General features: G+C 42.2%; 1 protein-coding gene across 1 annotated transcript in view; it reads left to right on the top strand.

The window, feature by feature from the left end:
- Positions 1-435: 435 nt before the first annotated feature.
- LOC133550162 (transmembrane protein 62-like) overlaps positions 436-19,659 on the top strand; it is a 48,298-nt gene continuing 29,074 nt past the window's right edge. Inside the window, exons 1-5 of the mRNA XM_061896262.1 lie at positions 436-736; positions 3,003-3,127; positions 3,204-3,326; positions 9,277-9,432; positions 17,684-17,843. Coding sequence (XP_061752246.1) covers positions 689-736; positions 3,003-3,127; positions 3,204-3,326; positions 9,277-9,432; positions 17,684-17,843 — 612 coding nt within the window. The 5' untranslated portion in view covers positions 436-688. The remainder of the gene's footprint in view (positions 737-3,002; positions 3,128-3,203; positions 3,327-9,276; positions 9,433-17,683; positions 17,844-19,659) is intronic.

Below are 19,659 nucleotides of genomic sequence, written 5' to 3'. Positions count from 1 at the left end.
GCCCCCGCGACCTTTAAGAAGGGGGACCGGAGGGTGTGTTCCAACTATGGTATTATGGTATTATGTTCCATAATACAATTTCTCAATGAAAAATGTTACTACTTCAACATTTCTCGAGCCATTTGAAAAATTCCAACACCGACCATTTCAACTCATTCAGAGCATTCACTTTTTTTTTTTTTGCATTATAAGAAAAAAAAAAAATCATACATCAGATAGAACCGCTGCTCTGTCACAAAACAATAAGAGTTGTAGAAATGATTGGAAACTCAAGACAGCCATGACATGATCTTCTTTACAGGTGTATGTACACTTTTGACCACCACTGTAGATTTAGTGTCAAAAAAGGGTTTGTAAAGAAGACGCGAATTAACCTCCGTAAAAGAGCGTCTAGATAAATGTCAGATTAATTCTGGAAGATGACTTGCATTCCTCTGAAGCGAGTGGTGATATTTACAGGAGGCCCGAAATAACTGCAGAGTTGATGTGAGCCCACAGACTGCATCTGATGTTGTTTCATTGCAGCATTTTTGGAGGCTTTGCTTTTTAATGGCAGGTTGACTGTTTTAATGTTGTTTTCCTCGTCCCCTTCAGGAAGTACTCGGCCAATCAGAAGGTGGGCTCCTTCCATTACGTCCACACGACTCCCTTCGGAAACTACTCCTTCGTGTGTGCGGACGCCACCCTGATGCCAGGACCCAAGAGGCCGTACAACTTCTTCGGTATTCTCAATCAGGTGAGTGACAAACTATGTTGTACAAAAAGCCCTTTTCCATATGAGTTGGGAAATTGTGTTAGATGTAAATATAAACAGAATACAATGATTTGCAAATCCTTTTCAAGCCATATTCAGTTGAATATGCTACAAAAACAACATATTTGATGTTCAAACTCATAAACATTTAATTTTTGCAAATAATCATTAACTTTAGAATTTGATGCCAGCAACACGTGACAAAGAAGTTGGGAAAGGTGGCAATAAATACTGATAAAGTTGAGGAATGCTCATCAAACACTTATTGGGAACAGGTGGGTGCCATGATTGGCTATAAAAACAGCTTCCCAAAAAATGCTCAGTCTTTCACAAGAAAGGATGGGGCGAGGTACACCCCTTTGTCCACAACTGCGTGAGCAAATAGTCAAACAGTTTAAGAACAACCTTTCTCAAAGTGCAATTGCAAGAAATTTAGGGATTTCAACATCTACGCTCCATAATATCATCAAAAGGTTCAGAGAATCTGGAGAAATCACTCCACGTAAGCGGCATGGCCGGAAACCAACATTGAATGACCGTGACCTTCCATCCCTCAGACGGCACTGTATCAAAAACAGACATCGATCTCTAAAGGATATCACCACATGAGCTCAGGAACACTTCAGAAAAACACTTTCACTAAATACAGTTGGTCGCTTCATCTGTAAGTGCAAGTTAAAGCTCTACTATGCAATGCAAAAGCCATTTATCAACAACATCCAGAAACGCCGCCGGCTTCTCTGGGCCCGAGATCATCTAAGACGGACTGATGCAAAGTGGAAAAGTGTTCTGTGGTCTTACGAGTCCACATTTCAAATTATTTTGGGAAATATTAGACATTGTGTCATCCGGACCAAAGACGAAGCGAACCATCCAGACTGTTATCGACGCAAAGTTGAAAAGCCAGCATCTGTGATGGTATGGGGGTGCCTTAGTGCCCAATGCATGGGTAACTTACACATCTGTGAAGGCACCATTAATGCTGAAAGGTACATACAGGTTTTGGAACAACATATGCTGCCATCTAAGCGCCGTCTTTTTCATGGACGCCCCTGCTTATTTCAGCAAGACAATGCCAAGCCTCATTCAGCACGTGTTACAACAGCGTGGCTTCGTAAAAAAAGAATGCAGGTACTTTCCTGGCCCGCCTGCAGTCCAGACCTGTCTCCCATGGAAAATGTGTGGCGCATTATGAAGCCTAAAATACGACAGCGGAGACCCCGGACTGTTGAACGACTGAAGCTCTACATAAAACAAGAATGGGAAAGAATTCCACTTTCAAAGCTTCAACAATTTGTTTCCTCAGTTCCCAAACGTTTATTGAGTGTTGTTAAAAGAAAAGGCGATGTAACACAGTGGTGAACATGCCCTTTCCCAACTACTTTGGCACATGTTACAGCCATGAAATTCTAAGTTAATGATTATTTTCCCCAAAAAAATAAAGTTTATGATTTTGAACATCAAATATCTTGTTTTTGTAGCATATTCAACTGAATATGGCTTGAAAAGGATTTGCAAATCATTGTATTCTGTTTATATTTACATCTAACACAATTTCCCAACTCATATGGAAACGGGGTTTGTATTTAGAAAAAAATCAGTTCTACTTTTCATTACATCTATTTAAATTATCCATCCATCCATTTTCTACTGCTCTTCCCTTTTGGGATCACGGGGGGTTCTGGAGCCTATACCAGCTTATTCGGGCGGAAGGCGGGGTACAACACCCTGGACAAGTCGCCACCTCATCGCAGTTATTTTTTTTAGACCAGTTGATCTGCCGTTTCTTTTCTTTTTCCTCCTATGTCCCACCCTCCCTTGTGGAGGGGGGTCCGGTCCGATCCGGTGGCCATGTACTGCTCGCCTGTGTATCGGCTGGGGACATCTCTGCGCTGCTGATCCGCCTCCGCTTGGGATGGTTTCCTGCTGGCTCCGCTGTGAGCGGGACTCTCGCGACTGTGTTGGATCCATTGTGGATCGAACTTTCACAATATCATGTTAGACCCGCTCGACATCCATTGCTTTCCTCCTCTCCAAGGTTCTCATAGTCATCATTGTCACCGACGTCCCACTGGGTGTGAGTTTTCCTTGCCCTTATGTGGGCCTACCGAGGATGTCGTAGTGGTTTGTGCAGCCCTTTGAGACACTAGTGATTTAGGGCTATATAAGTAAACATTGATTGATTGATATTTAAATTGTATGACTTTTATACAATTTTGGGCTTTTTCTCCCTCTTTGTGTCGTTCAGACTCAGATGGACAAACTGGACACATTCAGAGCGGAGAGTCTAAAAAGCAACCAGTCCGTCTGGTTCGGACACTACACCACGTCCACCATCGTGTCGCCGTCACCGGGCGTGCGGGAGCTGATGAGGTGCGAGCAGACGCGTCTCTTCAACCGTAAAAAAGTCCAACTTCTCCGTTTTCTGATTGCTGTCCTGCGTGTTTAGGTCGGCCATCGCCTATTTGTGCGGCCACCTGCACACGCTGGGCGGCCTGATGCCCGTCCTCCACAGTCGACATCCCAGCGGCGCCCTGGAGCTGGAGCTCGGAGACTGGATGGACAACCGCAAGTAAGACAGCCGTACCTTTTTGTTTTTTGTAAGCTTAGCATGATTGGTCTCAAATTACAAATGCATATGCACAAATAAAAAAAAAAAAATTCATAGCATGCAGTTCTGCTGCAGTCCTGTCAGTGGCAGTAATGAGCAATATAAAGTAGGTGACAACTGCAAAGTATCGGTGGAACATTTTATCAACATTTCGGACTGGCTGAAATGGGCCCTAGTGTGTGAATGTGAGTGTGAATGTTGTTTGTCTATCTGTGTTGGCCCTGTGATGAGGTGGCGACTTGTCCAGGGTGTACCCCGCCTTCCGCCCAATTGTAGCTGAGATAGGCGCCAGCGCCCCCCCGCGACCCCAAAAGGGAATAAGCGGTAGAAAATGGATGGATGGATGATTCACATTGGGGTGTCCAAACTTTTTCTACTGAAAATGAAAGCATCCAGGGGCCATTTTGATATTTTTCATTTTCATTTTCAAAACCAATACAATATTGTAGCCCTTTGGGCTCACCTCAATTTTAGTGAATGCTAAATGTCCCGGGGACCCTCAAGTGTCTCGGTCATTGAACTGAGAAAAACAAGTCCATCCATCTTCTTCCGCTTATCCAAGGTGGGGTCGCGGGGGCAGCAGCCTAAGCAGGGAAGCCCAGACTTCCTTCTCCCCAGCCACTTCTTCCAGCTCCTCCCGGGGGATCCTGAGGCGTTCCCAGGCCAGCCGGGAGACATAGTCTTCCCAACGTGTCCTGGGTCTTCCCCGTGGCCTCCTACCGGAAACAAATCATAAATATATTTTATTATATCATTTTTTTAACTTTCAACGCTTGAATACTGTCACGCTTTCTGTGCGCGGAGTTGCCACTTCGTGGATGCACGACGACCAGTCAGCAGGAGCGCAGGTAAGAAACTGATATTTAATATAATAAAACAAAAGAACACTGATACAAAAGGACAAAATAAAGCGTGTGCCTAACGCTAAACTTAGCAGGAGACAAAAGTACAAAAACATAACGTGCCGACCGCACGCGGTAGCTAAGGCGGAACTTAGCACGTGGAAAGACGTAGAACAGAATACTTAACGTGACTTGTTGCAAAAGCAAACAATCGACCGAGGACGAACTGAGGCATCAGGTGGGCTTGAATACACAAATAATAATCAAAAACAGGTGTGTGACAGGAGCCCGTGAGGAGGAGCACATCACGTTGCCATGGTGACTAAACAAACGGGGAAGTGCTCAAACACAAGGAATCGGCAGAGTCCAGAACTAAACATGAACAAAGACATATAAACGGCAAAACAGCAAATATCTGTAGAGCAACTTCAAATCGATCCGTTGACACAAAGTTTGAATTTGAATTGGACTCTACCGACCGGAATAGCTCGGTTGGTAGATTGAGGGTTCCATGTTCGATCCCCGCATCTACCATCTTAGTCACTGCCGTTGTGTCCTTGGGCAAGACATTTTACCCACCTGCTCCCAGAGACACCCACAGTGGTTTAAAAATGCAACTTAGATATTGGGGTTCACAATGTAAAGTGCTCTGAGTCACTAGAGAAAAGCACTATATAAATATAATTTACCATATTTTTCGGATCATAAGTCGTGCCGGATGAAAATGCACAATAAAGAAGGATCCATCCATCCATCATCTTCCGCTTATCTGAGGTCGGGTCGCGGGGGCAGCAGCCTAAGCAGGGAAGCCCAGACTTTTGTCGCCTGTGGAGAAAGTTAATGTTGATATTTACCTTAGAAGGCTGCAAATAGAAAATTGTATACCACTGATGATTTTCATTTGCTTTTTGAAAGTTAATTTTTCACTATTAAGTTCTATAAGCATTGCTTGTTCCATATTCAGTGTTTAAGCAAATCAGTGCAGCAAACTGAGCAATAATTAACGTTTTATTCATGCACTTTCTCTTCCTACTTCAAGGTTTGAGTGTTTGATTCATTCATTATTGTTTTTATTTTCAAATGTATTATTAGCCTGTGGAAAAATGTTATTTTGATATTTCCTCAGAAGGCGGCAAATAGAAAAGAGGCATTAAATGTTTATTTAAATTTTATTTGATATGCCATTGATATTTTCGATTATTATTTGAAACTTGATTTTACATGTCGCTATAAAGTTATATAAGCCTTGCTTGTTCAATATTCAATGCAAAACTTGTTTGGGTCTCTATTAAAAGGTTAATTTGTTCAACCTCGGCTTTGTTCAGTTTTAGATGTTGGCCCACTCTGTGTTTGAGTTTGACACCCCTGCTCTAGATCAACTCCAGATTTATCCGTCGATTAAGTCTTTTTGTTTTTTTGGGGTGTTTTTATGTTTTATGCAGTTTTTGTCAGAGAAAACCTTGTTTGACTTTTATAGCAAACACACGAAATATGCAATATTTTCACCATTAAAAGTGTAATGTTTGATGTGAAGTAATTGGAGTCATTGGAGTTTATTTTTTATTTTTTAAATGCCCTAATTGTCCGGCATTTTGAATTAGGGTTGCGTGTACTTTCAATGTACGTCCAGGGTTAAGTTACCGTTTATATATTACTCAAGTTGGTGAATTCTAGCCGAAAATATTGTAGCGGCTGGCTACGGAGTGTTAGCCAATGGCTTTGGCTGGGGGGCGGGACTTCTGGGTAAGATAGGGAAGTGACGCTGTTGACAGGAAGTGTTGGTTCGAGTTTTGCCCGGAAAGGTCCTTTTTTTGTTTTAAATGTTGATTCTGCATTATTTTTTTTTTTTACAGAAGCCTAAAATAATTGGCTCAGAAATGCTACCTCCTGTTTTTGTTGTTTTAACTGATTTGTGAAATACTCTTCACCAATGGTATATTCTCTGAGAACAACTGTTTTTGTTTCAAATGTTTTGAGGCATTATTTATATATTTTTTTACATTAGAATGGTCCACTGGACTGAGAAGAGACATTTAAAGAATGGGCTGTTACCTGTTTTTTGTTAAAATAGAATTAACCTGTCTTGAGGTGTTATTTATGTTTACATTATATCAAACAATCAAGAGGTTATTTTGAATATTGCTTCCTATGTACTTTTTCTAAAACTGTGAATGTTACATAATATAAGTGTGACTTATTTTGGTATACTCTCAACAGAGGAGAAAAAATGCTTTATTTAAATAAATATATTTATAAAGCAAATGTTCACCTAGTCCTGGCCTTGGCGTGCTGCCCGCCTTGGCACGCATATGTGTCCTCTTTTTGGGGCGGTATAGCTCGGTTGGTAGAGCGGCCGTGCCAGCAACTTGAGGGTTGCAGGTTCGATTCCCGCTTCCGCCATCCTAGTCACTGCCGTTGTGTCCTTGGGCAAGACACTTTACCCACCTGCTCCCAGTGCCACCCACACTGGTTTAAATGTAACTTAGATATTGGGTTTCACTATGTAAAGCGCTTTGAGTCACTAGAGAAAAGCGCTATATAAATATAATTCACTTCACAGTTCACACACACACACACACACACACACACATACCTCGGTTGGTAGAGTGGCCGTACCAGCAACTTGAGGGTTGCAGGTTCGATTCCCGCTTCCGCCATCCTAGTCACTGCCGTTGTGTCCTTGGGCAAGACACTTTACCCACCTGCTCCCAGTGCCACCCACACTGCTTTAAATGTAACTTAGATATTGGGTTTCAGTATGTAAAGCGCTTTGAGTCACTAGAGAAAAGCGCTATATAAATATAATTCACTTCACTTCACAATATGGTCAGCCTAATTAACAAAAAAAATAGATCTAAAATCCAAGATATCATTTTCGATACGAGCATTACTGCAGCGTGTTTACTTGAACAAATAATATATTCATCCATCCATTTCCTACCGCTTGTCCCTTCCGGGGTTGTGGGGGTTGCTGGAGCCTCTCTCTGTATGGGCCAGTTAAATACAGTTCCTCCAATAACAACAATGTTGGTCTTTTCTTGTATTTTAGTCAAGTCATTGAGGAAAAAGGTGACCATGGTAGGCTGTAGGCTACTAGGAGCTAGCAGCTACGCAACAGCTGAGCGCACAATAGCACGCGAGCTGGACATACACAGTCCAAAATAAAACATGACATTAGTCAATACAAACGACTATCAAAATAGGGACGGCGTGGCGCAGTGGGGAGAGTGGCCGTGTGCAACCCGGAGCGTCCCTGGTTCAAATCCCACCTAGTACCAACCTCGTCACGTCCGTTGTGTCCTGAGCAAGACACCGCACGCCCGGTGACGGCGACACGATGGTGGACGTGGTGTAGTGTCCGAACCAGACGGACTGGTTGCTTTTTAGACTCTCCGCTCTGAATGTGTCCAGTTTGTCCATCTGAGTCTGAACGACACAAAGAGGGAGAAAAAGCCCAAATTGATATAAAAGTCATACAATTTAAATATCAATCAATCAATGTTTACTTATATAGCCCTAAATCACTAGTGTCTCAAAGGGCTGCACAAACCACCACGACATCCTCGGTAGGCCCACATAAGGGCAAGGAAAACTCACACCCAGTGGGACGTCGGTGACAATGATGACTATGAGAAACCTTGGAGAGGAGGAAAGCAATGGATGTCGAGCGGGTCTAACATGATACTGTGAAAGTTCAATCCATAATGGATCCAACACAGTCGCGAGAGTCCAGTCCAAAGCAGATCCAACACAGCAGCGAGAGTCCCGTTCACAGCAGAGCCAGCAGGAAACCATCCCAAGCGGAGGCGGATCAGCAGCACAGAGATGTCCCCAGCCGATACACAGGCGAGCAGTACATGGCCACCGGATCGGACCGGACCCCCCTCCACAAGGGAGAGTGGGACATAGGAGGAAAAAGAAAAGAAACGGCAGATCAACTGGTCTAAAAAAAATAACTGCGATGAGGTGGCGACTTGTCCAGGGTGTTGTACCCCGCCTTCCGCCCGAATAAGCTGGTATAGGCTCCAGAACCCCCCGTGATCCCAAAAGGGAAGAGCAGTAGAAAATGGATGGATGGATAATTTAAATAGATGTAATGAAAAGTAGAACTGATTTTTTTCTAAATACAAACCCCGTTTCCATATGAGTTGGGAAATTGTGTTAGATGTAAATATAAACAGAATACAATGATAGGGACGGCGTGGCGGAGTGGCCGTGCGCAACCCGAGGGTCCCTGGTTCAATCCCCACCTAGTACCAACTTCGTCACGTCCGTTGTGTCCTGAGCAAGACACTTCACCCTTGCTCCTGATGGGTGCTGGTTAGCGCCTTGCATGGCAGCTCCCTCCATCAGTGTGTGAATGTGTGTGTGAATGTGGAAGTAGTGTCAAAGCGCTTTGAGTACCTTGAAGGTAGAAAAGCGCTATACAAGTACAACCCATTTATTATTTATTTATTTATTATCAATCGGTCAATAATTCATAACAAAGTTGTTTTTATTTCATACCAGTATGGATTTTGATTCATTATTTTTTAACGATGCCAGTTTTAAACTAAAAAAAAAACAGGCATGCCTTTGCGTTATTAGTGTCATTATTGCAACATTTTATTGTTACATTACACCTGTTTGCTATTTTATTCCACTTTTTTATGTTTTTTTTTTTTTTTTTTTCAAATTGTATTTTCAAAATGTGCCGTGGGCCGTTAAAAAAAAAAAAAAAAAAGCTGCTGGCCGCAAATGGCCCTGTTGACTTAATCGTGTAATAATCTTAACAAAGTTTTCGTACATGCGCAAATCTTTCTACTGGTGGCCAACAATCTATTAAAAAAAAAAGGTCTGTTTTGTTTATTGCTGTTGTAGAATCTGTTAAAACTGTCATAGTTGTACTTCTCAACCTTCTTTGCACCAAACGGACCATTTTCAATAAAAAAAAAAAAAGGACCTCTTCAACTCACACCCATGTCCACAAAATCGGTCGACCATGTATGTCGATGAGTTGGTCAACTTAGACGTGTTGTGGACAATAAATGCGATTCAATATATTGAACAGTATTTTGGTCTCCGACCAGGTACAGGATCCTGGCTTTTGACCACGACCTGCTGAGTTTCTCAGACCTGAGATTTGAACAGTGGCCTGTGGTGCTCATCACTAACCCCAAGGACCGGCAGTACTTGCATCCAGGACTGGAACCTGTGGGCCGCATACGGAGGTCCACTCACATCAGGTGGGTGATATTTTTGACATCATGATATCGTCCTTGTGTGACAACCAGTATGACTTTGTATGGCAACGTTTTAATGGGAATTAGTGGTCACACTGATCCGATATTGATATCAGGCTTCACGGTGGCAGAGGGGTTAGTGCGTCTGCCTCACAATACGAAGGTCCTGCAGTCCTGGGTTCAAATCCAGGCTCGGGATCTTTCTGTGTGGAGTTTGCATGTTCTCCCCGTGAATGCGTGGGTTCCCTCCGGGTACTCCGGCTTCCTCCCACCTCCAAAGACATGCACCTGGGGATAGGCCCCTCCCACCTCCAAAGACATGCACCTGGGGATAGGCCCCTCCCACTTCCAAAGACATGCACCTGGGGATAGGTTGATTGGCAACACTAAATGGTCCCTAGTGTGTGAATGTGAGTGTGAATGTTGTCAGTCTATCTGTGTTGGCCTTGTGATGAGGTGGCGACTTGTCCAGGGTGTAACCCGCCTTCCGCCCGATTGTAGCTGAGATAGGCACCAGCGCCCACCGCGACCCCGAAGGGAATAAGCGGTAGAAAATTGATGGATGGATATATATGTGCTGGTTCGGGCAGCACGGCGGCACAGGGGTTAGTGCCTGTGCCTCACAATACGAAGGTCCTGAGTAGTCCTGAGTTCAATCCCGGGCTCGGGATCTTTCTGTGTGGAGTTTGCATGTTCTCCCCGTGAATGCGTGGGTTCCCTCCGGGTACTCCGGCTTCCTCCCACCTCCAAAGACATGCACCTGGGGATAGGCCCCTCCCACCTCCAAAGACATGCACCTGGGGATAGGCCCCTCCCACCTCCAAAGACATGCACCTGGGGATAGGTTGATTGGCAACACTAAATTGGCCCTAGTGTGTGAATGTGAGTGTGAATGTTGTCTGTCTATCTGTGTTGGCCCTGCAATGAGGTGGCAACTTGTCCAGGGTGTACCCCGCCTTCCGCCCAATTGTAGCTGAGATAGGCGCCAGCGCCCCCCGCGACCCCGAAAGGGAATAAGCGGTAGAAAATGGATGGATGGAAATAAAAAAATAATAAAAAAAGTATCATTGGCTTTCATGTAAAATGTCATGTCTGTTGATCAAAAGGGAATAAGCGGTAGAAAATGGATGGATGGAAATAAAAAAAAATAAAAAAAAGTATCATTGGCTTTCATGTAAAATGTCATGTCTGTTGATCATCTTTTTGTTTGGCTTTGTGCTGTTTGTTTTTTGGACACTCAGTTCCTGTTTTTGCACTTCCTTGTTTGTTTTGTTTCCATGACTACCCATTAGTTTGTACTAGGGATGCACCGATTAATCGGTAACCGAATATATTCGGCCGAATATGGCAAAAAAAAGCCACATTCGGCCTTCGGTGGAATGAGTTAAAAACAAGGCCGAATAGTGGCGTGTGACGCAATTTTTGGACGCGGCGACGCAATCAACCAACGTGACGCGGTGACGTTGGGATATGTTGTGTACCTGTATAAGTGTATGAGGTTACATGCACACACTTATTGAGATTTAGTGGGGCCTCTGTTTACATTATTAGCCTGTTGTGTAGGCTACCTGTATAAGTGTATGAGGTTACAAGCACACACTTATTGAGATTTACTTGAGCCTTCTGTTTACATTATTAGCATATCTACTGTGGCTAAGCAGACTTTTGCCAAAAGGACAATCAATCAATCAATCAATCAATGTTTACTTATATAGCCCTAAATCACTAGTGTCTCAAAGGGCCGCACAAACAACTACGACATCCTCGGGCAAGGAAAACTCACACCCAGTGGGACGTCGGTGACAATGATGACTATGAGAACATGATACTGTGATACTGATGATACTGATGACTATGAGAACATATGAGAACATGATACTGTGAAAGATCAATCCACAATGGATCCAACCCACTTGCGAGAGTCCAGTCCAAAGCGGATCCAACACAGCAGCGAGAGTCCCGTTCACAGCGGAGCCAGCAGGAAACCATCCCAAGCGGAGGCTGATCAGCAGCGCAGAGATGTCCCCAGCCGATATCTGCGGGCTGTAGAGCTTTTTCATTTCGGGCTCCAGTACTCTGGAATGCCCTCCCGGTAACAGTTCGAGATGCTACCTCAGTAGAAGCATTTAAGTCTCACCTTAAAACTCATTTGTATACTCTAGCCTTTAAATAGACGCCCTTTTTAGACCAGTTGATCTGCCGTCTCTTTTCTTTTTCTTCTATGTCCCACTCCTTGTTGTGGGTTTATCCACTTTAATGCACTTTATTTTTTTTTTTTTGGAATGCATGTTTTGTTTGAAGGCCTAATATAAATGAAAAACTTTGTGCTTTTTTTGAAAAGGAAAGGGTCCTGGAATATTAAAAAATGTCAATATTCGATAGAAAATTACTTTATTTGAAAAACATGTCTAAATATTTATTCTAGGCTATTTATGCAATATAAAAAAATTGTGAAAAACTGCATTCATTATTTGGTATTCGGCCTATGGCCAAGCGTTTAAATTTTATTTGGCTTCGGCCACAAATTTTCATTTCGGTGCATCCCTAGTTTTTACCTGTCCTTATGTCACGCACCTGTCTCACGTTTTGCACTCGCACACCTGCCACTAATCACCACAGCATTATTTAAACCTGTAGTTACCAGGTAGTCAGCCTGGCGACTTTACCTTTACCCACGTCATGCCATGCTACCTCTACTCACTTCATGCCATGCTACCTCTGTCACTCATGCCGATCCATAGTTTTACTTCTTATCATGCCACGTAAGTTTTGTTTGTTAATGCCACAGTTCGTGTCTTTTGTTTTTTGTCCATAGTTCTGCCTTTGTGCGAGTCTTTTGTTTTCATTAGTCAAGTTTGTTCTCCGCCATTGTGCACACCTTTTGTTTGCCTCTGTTTTTGTAGTAATAACACTAACTGTTTTTGTAGTTTGCTAGTGTTATTAATAACTAAGGGGTCGTAACAGAAAATAATTGAGAAGCGCTGGGTTAGAGTGAGATATAAAAATAAAACGCGTGCTCATTTACTATGAATTGATTAATGTGGACCCCGACTTAAACAAGTTGAAAAACTTATTTGAGTGTTAGCATTTAGTGGTCGATTGTACGTAATATGTACTGTACTGTGCAATCTACTAATAAAGGTTTCAATCAATCAATCAATCAATGCTTACTTTTGTACATAAAATGTGGGTTTAACCTGTTGACTTTTTCCATCCACTGCTAGTATTACTACCACTAAAAGGCACTTGAAGAAAAATGGGCTGCATGGTCGAGTGGCCAAAAAGTGAAATTTTGGTCTCATCACTCCAAATGACTTTGTTCCAGAAGTTTTGAGGCTTGTCTCTGTACTGTGTGGCGTAATGTAAGCGGGATACTTTGTGACTTTCGAGCAGAAATGGCTTTCTTCTGGCGACTCGACCCTGCAGCCCATTTTTCTTCAAATCCTTCCTTATTGTGCATCTTGAAACAGCCACGCCACAATTTTTCAGAGAGTCCTGCATTTCAGCTGAAGTTATTTGTGGATTTTTCTTTGCATCTCGCACAATTATCCTGGCAGTTGTGACTGAAATCTTTGCTGGTCTACCTGAATCCCTCATTTTCTACTTCTTAATCAGCGTTTGAACACTGCTGATTGGCATTTTCAATTCCTTGGGTATCTTTTTATACCCCTTTCCTGATTCATGCAGTTCAAACACCTTTTCTCGCAGATCCTTTGACAATTCTTTTGCCTTCCCCATGACTCAGAATCCAGAAACATCTGTGCAGCACTGGACGAAAGATGCAATGGTCTGTCAGAAGCCCAGAAAGTCACTGACCTTTTATACACACACATTAATTACAAACAAACAGGTCACAGATGAGGATTGGAACCTTGATTAGCCATTCAAACCTATTAGTGGCAACTTTTGTGCATGTTATCAGGTCAGAGTCATTGGGCTATGTAAACTTTTGATGAGGGTCATTTGGCTAAAAGGCACTTGAAGAAAAATGGGCTGCATGGTCGAGTGGCCAAAAAGTTCAGTTTTGGTCTCATCACTCCAAATGACTTTGTTCCAGAAGTTTTGAGGCTTGTCTCTGTGCTGTGTGGCGTAATGTAAGCGGGATACTTTGCGACATTCGAGCAGAAATGGCTTTCTTCTGGCGACTCGACCCTGCAGCCCATTTTTCTTCAAATCCTTCCTTATTGTGCATCTTGAAACAGCCACACCACAATTTTTCAGAGAGTCCTGTATTTCAGCTGAAGTTATTTGTGGATATTTCTTTGCATCTCGCACAATTATCCTGGCAGTTGTGACTGGAATCTTTGCTGGTCTACCTGAATCCCTCATTTTCTACTTGTTAATCAGCGTTTGAACACTGCTGATTGGCATTCTCAATTCCTTGGGTATCTTTTTACACCCCTTTCCTGATTCATGCAGTTCAAACACCTTTTCTTGCAGATCCTTTGACAATTCTTTTGCCTTCCCCATGACTCAGAATCCGGAAACATCCGTGCAGCACTGGACGAAAGATGCAATGGTCTGTCAGAAGCCCAGAAAGTCACTGACCTTTTATACACACACATTAATTACAAACAAACAGGTCACAGGTGAGGATTGGAACCTTGATCAGCCATTCAAACCTGTTAGTGGCAACTTTTGTGCATGTTATCAGGTCAGAGTCATTGGGCTATGTAAACTTTTGATGAGGGTCATTTGGCTAAAAGGCACTTGAAGAAAAATGGGCTGCATGGTCGAGTGGCCAAAAAGTTAAGTTTTGGTCTCATCACTCCAAATGACTTTGTTCCAGAAGTTTTGAGGCTTGTCTCTGTGCTGTGTGGCGTAATGTAAGCGGGATACTTTGTGACATTCGAGCAGAAATGGCTTTCTTCTGGCGACTCGACCCTGCAGCCCATTTTTCTTCAAATCCTTCCTTATTGTGCATCTTGAAACAGCCACACCACAATTTTTCAGAGAGTCCTGTATTTCAGCTGAAGTTATTTGTGGCTTTTTCTTTGCATCTCGCACAATTTTCCTGGCAGTTGTGACTGAAATCTTTGCTGGTCTACCTGAATCCCTCATTTTCTACTTCTTAATCAGCGTTTGAACACTGCTGATTGGCATTCTCAATTCCTTGGGTATCTTTTTATACCCCTTTCCTGATTCATGCAGTTCAAATACCTTTTCTCGCAGATCCTTTGACAATTATTTTGCCTTCCCCATGACTCAGAATCCGGAAACATCTGTGCAGCACTGGACGAAAGATGCAATGGTCTGTCAGAAGCCCAGAAAGTCACTGACCTTTTATACACGCACATTAATTACAAAGAAACAGGTCACAGGTGAGGATTGGAACCTTGATTAGCCATTCAAACCTGTTTGTGTCAACTTTTGTGCATGTTATCAGGTCAGAGTCATTGGGCTATGTAAACTTTTGATGAGGGTCATTTGGCTAAAAGGAACTTGAAGAAAAATGGGCTGCATGGTTGAGTGGCCAAAAAGTGAAATTTTGGTCTCATCACTCCAAATGACTTTGTTCCAGAAGATTTGAGGCTTGTCTCTGTGCTGTGTGGCGTAATGTAAGCGGGATACTTTGTGACATTCGAGCAGAAATGGCTTTCTTCTGGCGACTCGACCCTGCAGCCCATTTTTCTTCAAATCCTTCCTTATCGTGCATCTTGAAACAGTCACACCACAAATTTTCTTTGCATCTCTCACAATTTTCCTGGCAGTTGTGACTGAAATCTTTGCTGGTCTACCTGAATCCCTCATTTTCTACTTCTTAATCAGCGTTTGAACACTGCTGATTGGCATTTTCAATTCCTTGGGTATCTTTTTATACCCCTTTCCTGATTCATGCAGTTCAAACACCTTTTCTCGCAGATACTTTGACAATTATTTTGCCTTCCCTATGACTCAGAATCCAGAAACATCTGTGCAGCACTGGACGAAAGATGCAATGGTCTGTCAGAAGCCCAGAAAGTCACTGACCTTTTATACACACACATTAATTACAAACAAACAGGTCACAGGTGAGGATTGGAACCTTGATTAGCCATTCAAACCTGTTTGTGTCAACTTTTGTGCATGTTATCAGGTCAGAGTCATTGGGCTATGTAAACTTTTGATGAGGGTCATTTGGCTAAAAGGCACTTGAAGAAAAATGGGCTGCATGGTCGAGTGGCCAAAAAGTTCAGTTTTGGTCTCATCACTCCAAATGACTTTGTTCCAGAAGTTTTGAGGCTTGTCTCTGTGCTGTGCATGTTATCAGGTCAAAGTCATTGGGCTATGTAAACTTTTGATGAGGGTCATTTGGGTACTTTCTTTTGTCATTTCGATTTAAAAAGAGTAAACACAGTTGTTTGCCAATAAATAGCTTCACACAACCATTAAGCATGAGTGGAAGAACGTTTTTTGTGTTATCATTCAGAATGGCCTAGAAATTATAAATTCTCCCAGGGTATGTAAACTTATGAGCACAACTGTATCTGAACAAACATCTTAGCTTGGTGTTATAGGGAACAAAGCAAATGTCTGATATCTATCTAATTAGGGTCTGCGTGGAGTCCTTTGCCATGGGCCAAGGACCCTATTGAAACTGGTGCGTTTTATTATTATTCCGCACCTATGCGCTGTAATTTGACCCCCTTAACATGCTTCAAAACTCACCAAATTTGACACACACATCGGTCTGGCATGCCTTCCCAACTTATTAGGCAGCCAAACCATAAAAATCAAAATTGCGCGCTAGCGCCCCCTAGGAAGGAAAGAAAAACAGACTGCTTGTAACTTCCGTTAGGAATGTTGTACAGACATGAAACAAAAACTGTCACGTAGGTCTAACTTAGACCTACATTTCATTATTCTATCTTCTAGGGCAAAAATCAACAGGAAGTTGGAAAAAAAAACCCTTCAAAACAAAATTTTCGCAAAAAATTCAATTTTTGCCTCTTTGAGCTGAAATTTTGACCCCCTTAAAATGCTTCAAAACTCACCAAACTTGGCACACACATCAGGACTGGCAGAAATTGCGATCTAATGAAAAAAAAAAAAAAAAAAAAAAAAAAACTCAAAATTGCGCTCTTGCGCAATTTTTGATCAAAACACAGCAAAAACTGCTTCGAGGAAGAAAACACAAGACAAAACTGCTTGTAACTTCCGGTGGGAATGCCGGAAAGACATGAAAGAAAAACTTCTATGTAGGTCTCACTTAGACCTACATTTAGATGATTGACCTCCTTCGGCAAAAATCAACAGGAAGTTAAAAATTACCCCTTCAAAATAAAATCTTTGTAAAAACCTGTCACATTTTTCAAACGTAAACTCCTCCGAGTGCGTTTGTCGTTTCGGCTTCAAACTCGCACAGGAGAGGGATTGAACCCTTTTGATTAAAACTATCCAACAACGTTTTGATTACTGCTCCGGTTTTGATTTTACGCGCCTTCAAAGAACCCCTGCGCAAAGTTTCCTAAAAAATTTCATTTTTGCCTCTTTGAGCTGTGATTTGACCCCCTTAAAATGCTTCAAAGTGAAAGTTAAAGCTCTACTTAGGGACGGCGTGGCGCAGTGGGAGAGTGGCTGTGCGCAACCCGAGCGTTCCCGGTTCAATTCCCACCTAGTACCAACCTCGTCACGTCCGTTGTGTCCTGAGCAAGACACTTCACGCTTGCTCCTCATGGGTACTGGTTGGCGCTTTGCATAGCAGCTCCGTCCATCAATGTGTGAATGTGTGTGTGAATGGGTAAATGTGGAAGTAGTGTCAAAGCGCTTTGAGTACCTTGAAGGTAGAAAAGCGCTATACAAGTACAGCCCATTTATCATTTATTTATTTACTATGCAAAGCGAAAGCCATGTATCAACAACATCCAGAAACGCCGATCTGTAATTTGACCCCCTTACCATGCTTTAAAACTCACCAAATTTTACACACACATCAGGACTGGCGAAAATTACCATCTAATAAAAAACCAAACCCTAAAAATCAAAATTGCGCTCTAGCGCCCCCTAGCAAAAAACCCAGACAAAACTGCATGTAACTTCTGTTAGAAATGTCGTAGAGACATAAAATAAAAACTTCTATGTTGGTCTGACTTAGACCAGGGCTTGAGCGGACCCGACCAACGCTGCTTGCAGCTTTAATTAATAATGAATCTGTCAAAGTTTGGAATATGCCGAGGTACAATAAAAACCACTGAGGTCCAACTTCTGTATGAATTGTTGTATATAGTTATTGTAATTCATAGGCAACATCTGATGTCTTTTTATGCGTTGACAGGATTTTGGCGTTCTCAGAGGCGCCCATCTTGTCGGTGCAGGTTAGCGTGGACGACGAGCCTTTAAGGACAGGACAGCCTGCTGGAGGCCCCCTCTACGTGCTGCCATGGCAACCATCGCGCTACCTCACCGGGCTGCACACCATCCGAGTTCAGGTGGAGGTCGGTGCAGGATTCCTTGTCCTTACTTTATGTACATGTGCCAGATCACGGGTATCCAGACTTGGTCTACTTATGGCCGCACACTGAAAAATAAACGCAGGCGGAGGCCGTATTGATATGTTTAATTTCTAAAACCAATACGATGTATATTGTAACCCTTAGGGCTTCACCCAAAGTTGGTGAATGTTAAAGGGGTCGTATTAAGATTTTTGATGCTATTACAAAAAAACTGAATAAAAGAGAAAGTATGTGAACTATAACGAGAAAAGTGTGCAATTATGACACTAATAATACAAAACTTTTTTTTTTAACTGTCATTGCCCAAAAAATATTAAACCTGTAGTCGGCCATAAGTCATATAATTACTATATGACTTATCACATTTATGAGTCGGGACCTTTCGGATCCCTAAGACTTTTCGTCGGATCCTTTTTTTTTTTAAACAATCATTGTTAAAAATCATTGTTGTTTTGAATTAAATCTCAAAATACCGCACAACAATATGGATGGATGGATGCAATATTCATTAAAGGGGACCACAAACAATTTCACATTGGCCCAGTCACATGTTATCTACGGCTTCTCACAAACACAAGTGAATGCAAGGCATACTTGGTCAACAGCCATACAGGTCACACTGAGGGTGGCCGTATAAACAACTTTAACACTGTTACAAATATGCACCACACTACACCCGTCGTTACCCCCTACCACCCCGCCCACCTCAACCTCCTCATGCTCTCTTAGGGAAAGCATGTCCCAAATTCCAAGCTGCTGTTTTGAGGCATGTTAAAAAAAATAATGCACTTTTTGATTTCAATAATAAATATGGCAGTGCCATGTTGGTATTTTTTTTCCATATCTTGAGTTGATTTATTTTTGGAAAACCTTGTTACATTGTTTAATGCATCCAGCGGGGGTATCACAACAAAATTAGGCATAATAATGTGTTAATTTCACGAATGTATATATCGGTATCGGTAATTAAGAGTTGGTTAATATTGGAATATAGGATATCGGTAAAAAAGCCATTATCAGACATCTCAAACCGTGATTATTTTGACCACAATAACCGTGTTATAACGTTTTCAGATCGCTCCATCCCTAGTCCTCGTTGTGCTCTTCCATCAGCAGAAAATGCCTACCATCCCGCAGTTTTTTGATACTATTACAAAAAACTGAATAAAAGAGCAAGTAGATAAACTATAACGAGAAAAGTGTGCAATTATGACACTAATAATACAAAACTGCCATGTAAGCAGTTTTTTTTTTTTTTTAACTCATTGCCCAAAAAATATTAAACCTGTAGTCGGTCATAAGTCATATAATAACTATATGACTTATCACATTTCGTCGGATCCTTTTTTTTTAAACAATCATTGTTGTTTTGAATTAAGTCTCAAAATACCGCACAACAATATGGATGGATGGATGCAATATTTCATTAAAGGGGACCACAAACAATTTCACATTGGCCCAGTCACATGTTAACTACGGCTTCTCACAAACACAAGTGAATGCAAGGCATACTTGGTCAACAGCCATACAGGTCACACTGAGGGTGGCCGTATAAACAACTTTAACACTGTTACAAATATGCACCACACTACACCCGTCGTTACCCCCTACCACCCCGCCCACCTCAACCTCCTCATGCTCTCTTAGGGAGAGCATGTCCCAAATTCCAAGCTGCTGTTTTGAGGCATGTTAAAAAAAATAACGCACTTTGTGACTTCAATAATAAATATGGCAGTGCCATGTTGGTATTTTTTTCCCATATCTTGATCTGATTTATTTTTTGGAAAACCTTGTTACA

The sequence above is a fragment of the Nerophis ophidion genome, linkage group LG03 (genome assembly GCF_033978795.1).
Source record: "Nerophis ophidion isolate RoL-2023_Sa linkage group LG03, RoL_Noph_v1.0, whole genome shotgun sequence".
NCBI lineage: Eukaryota > Metazoa > Chordata > Actinopteri > Syngnathiformes > Syngnathidae > Nerophis > Nerophis ophidion.
This window is presented reverse-complemented; position numbering and strand designations above follow the sequence as displayed.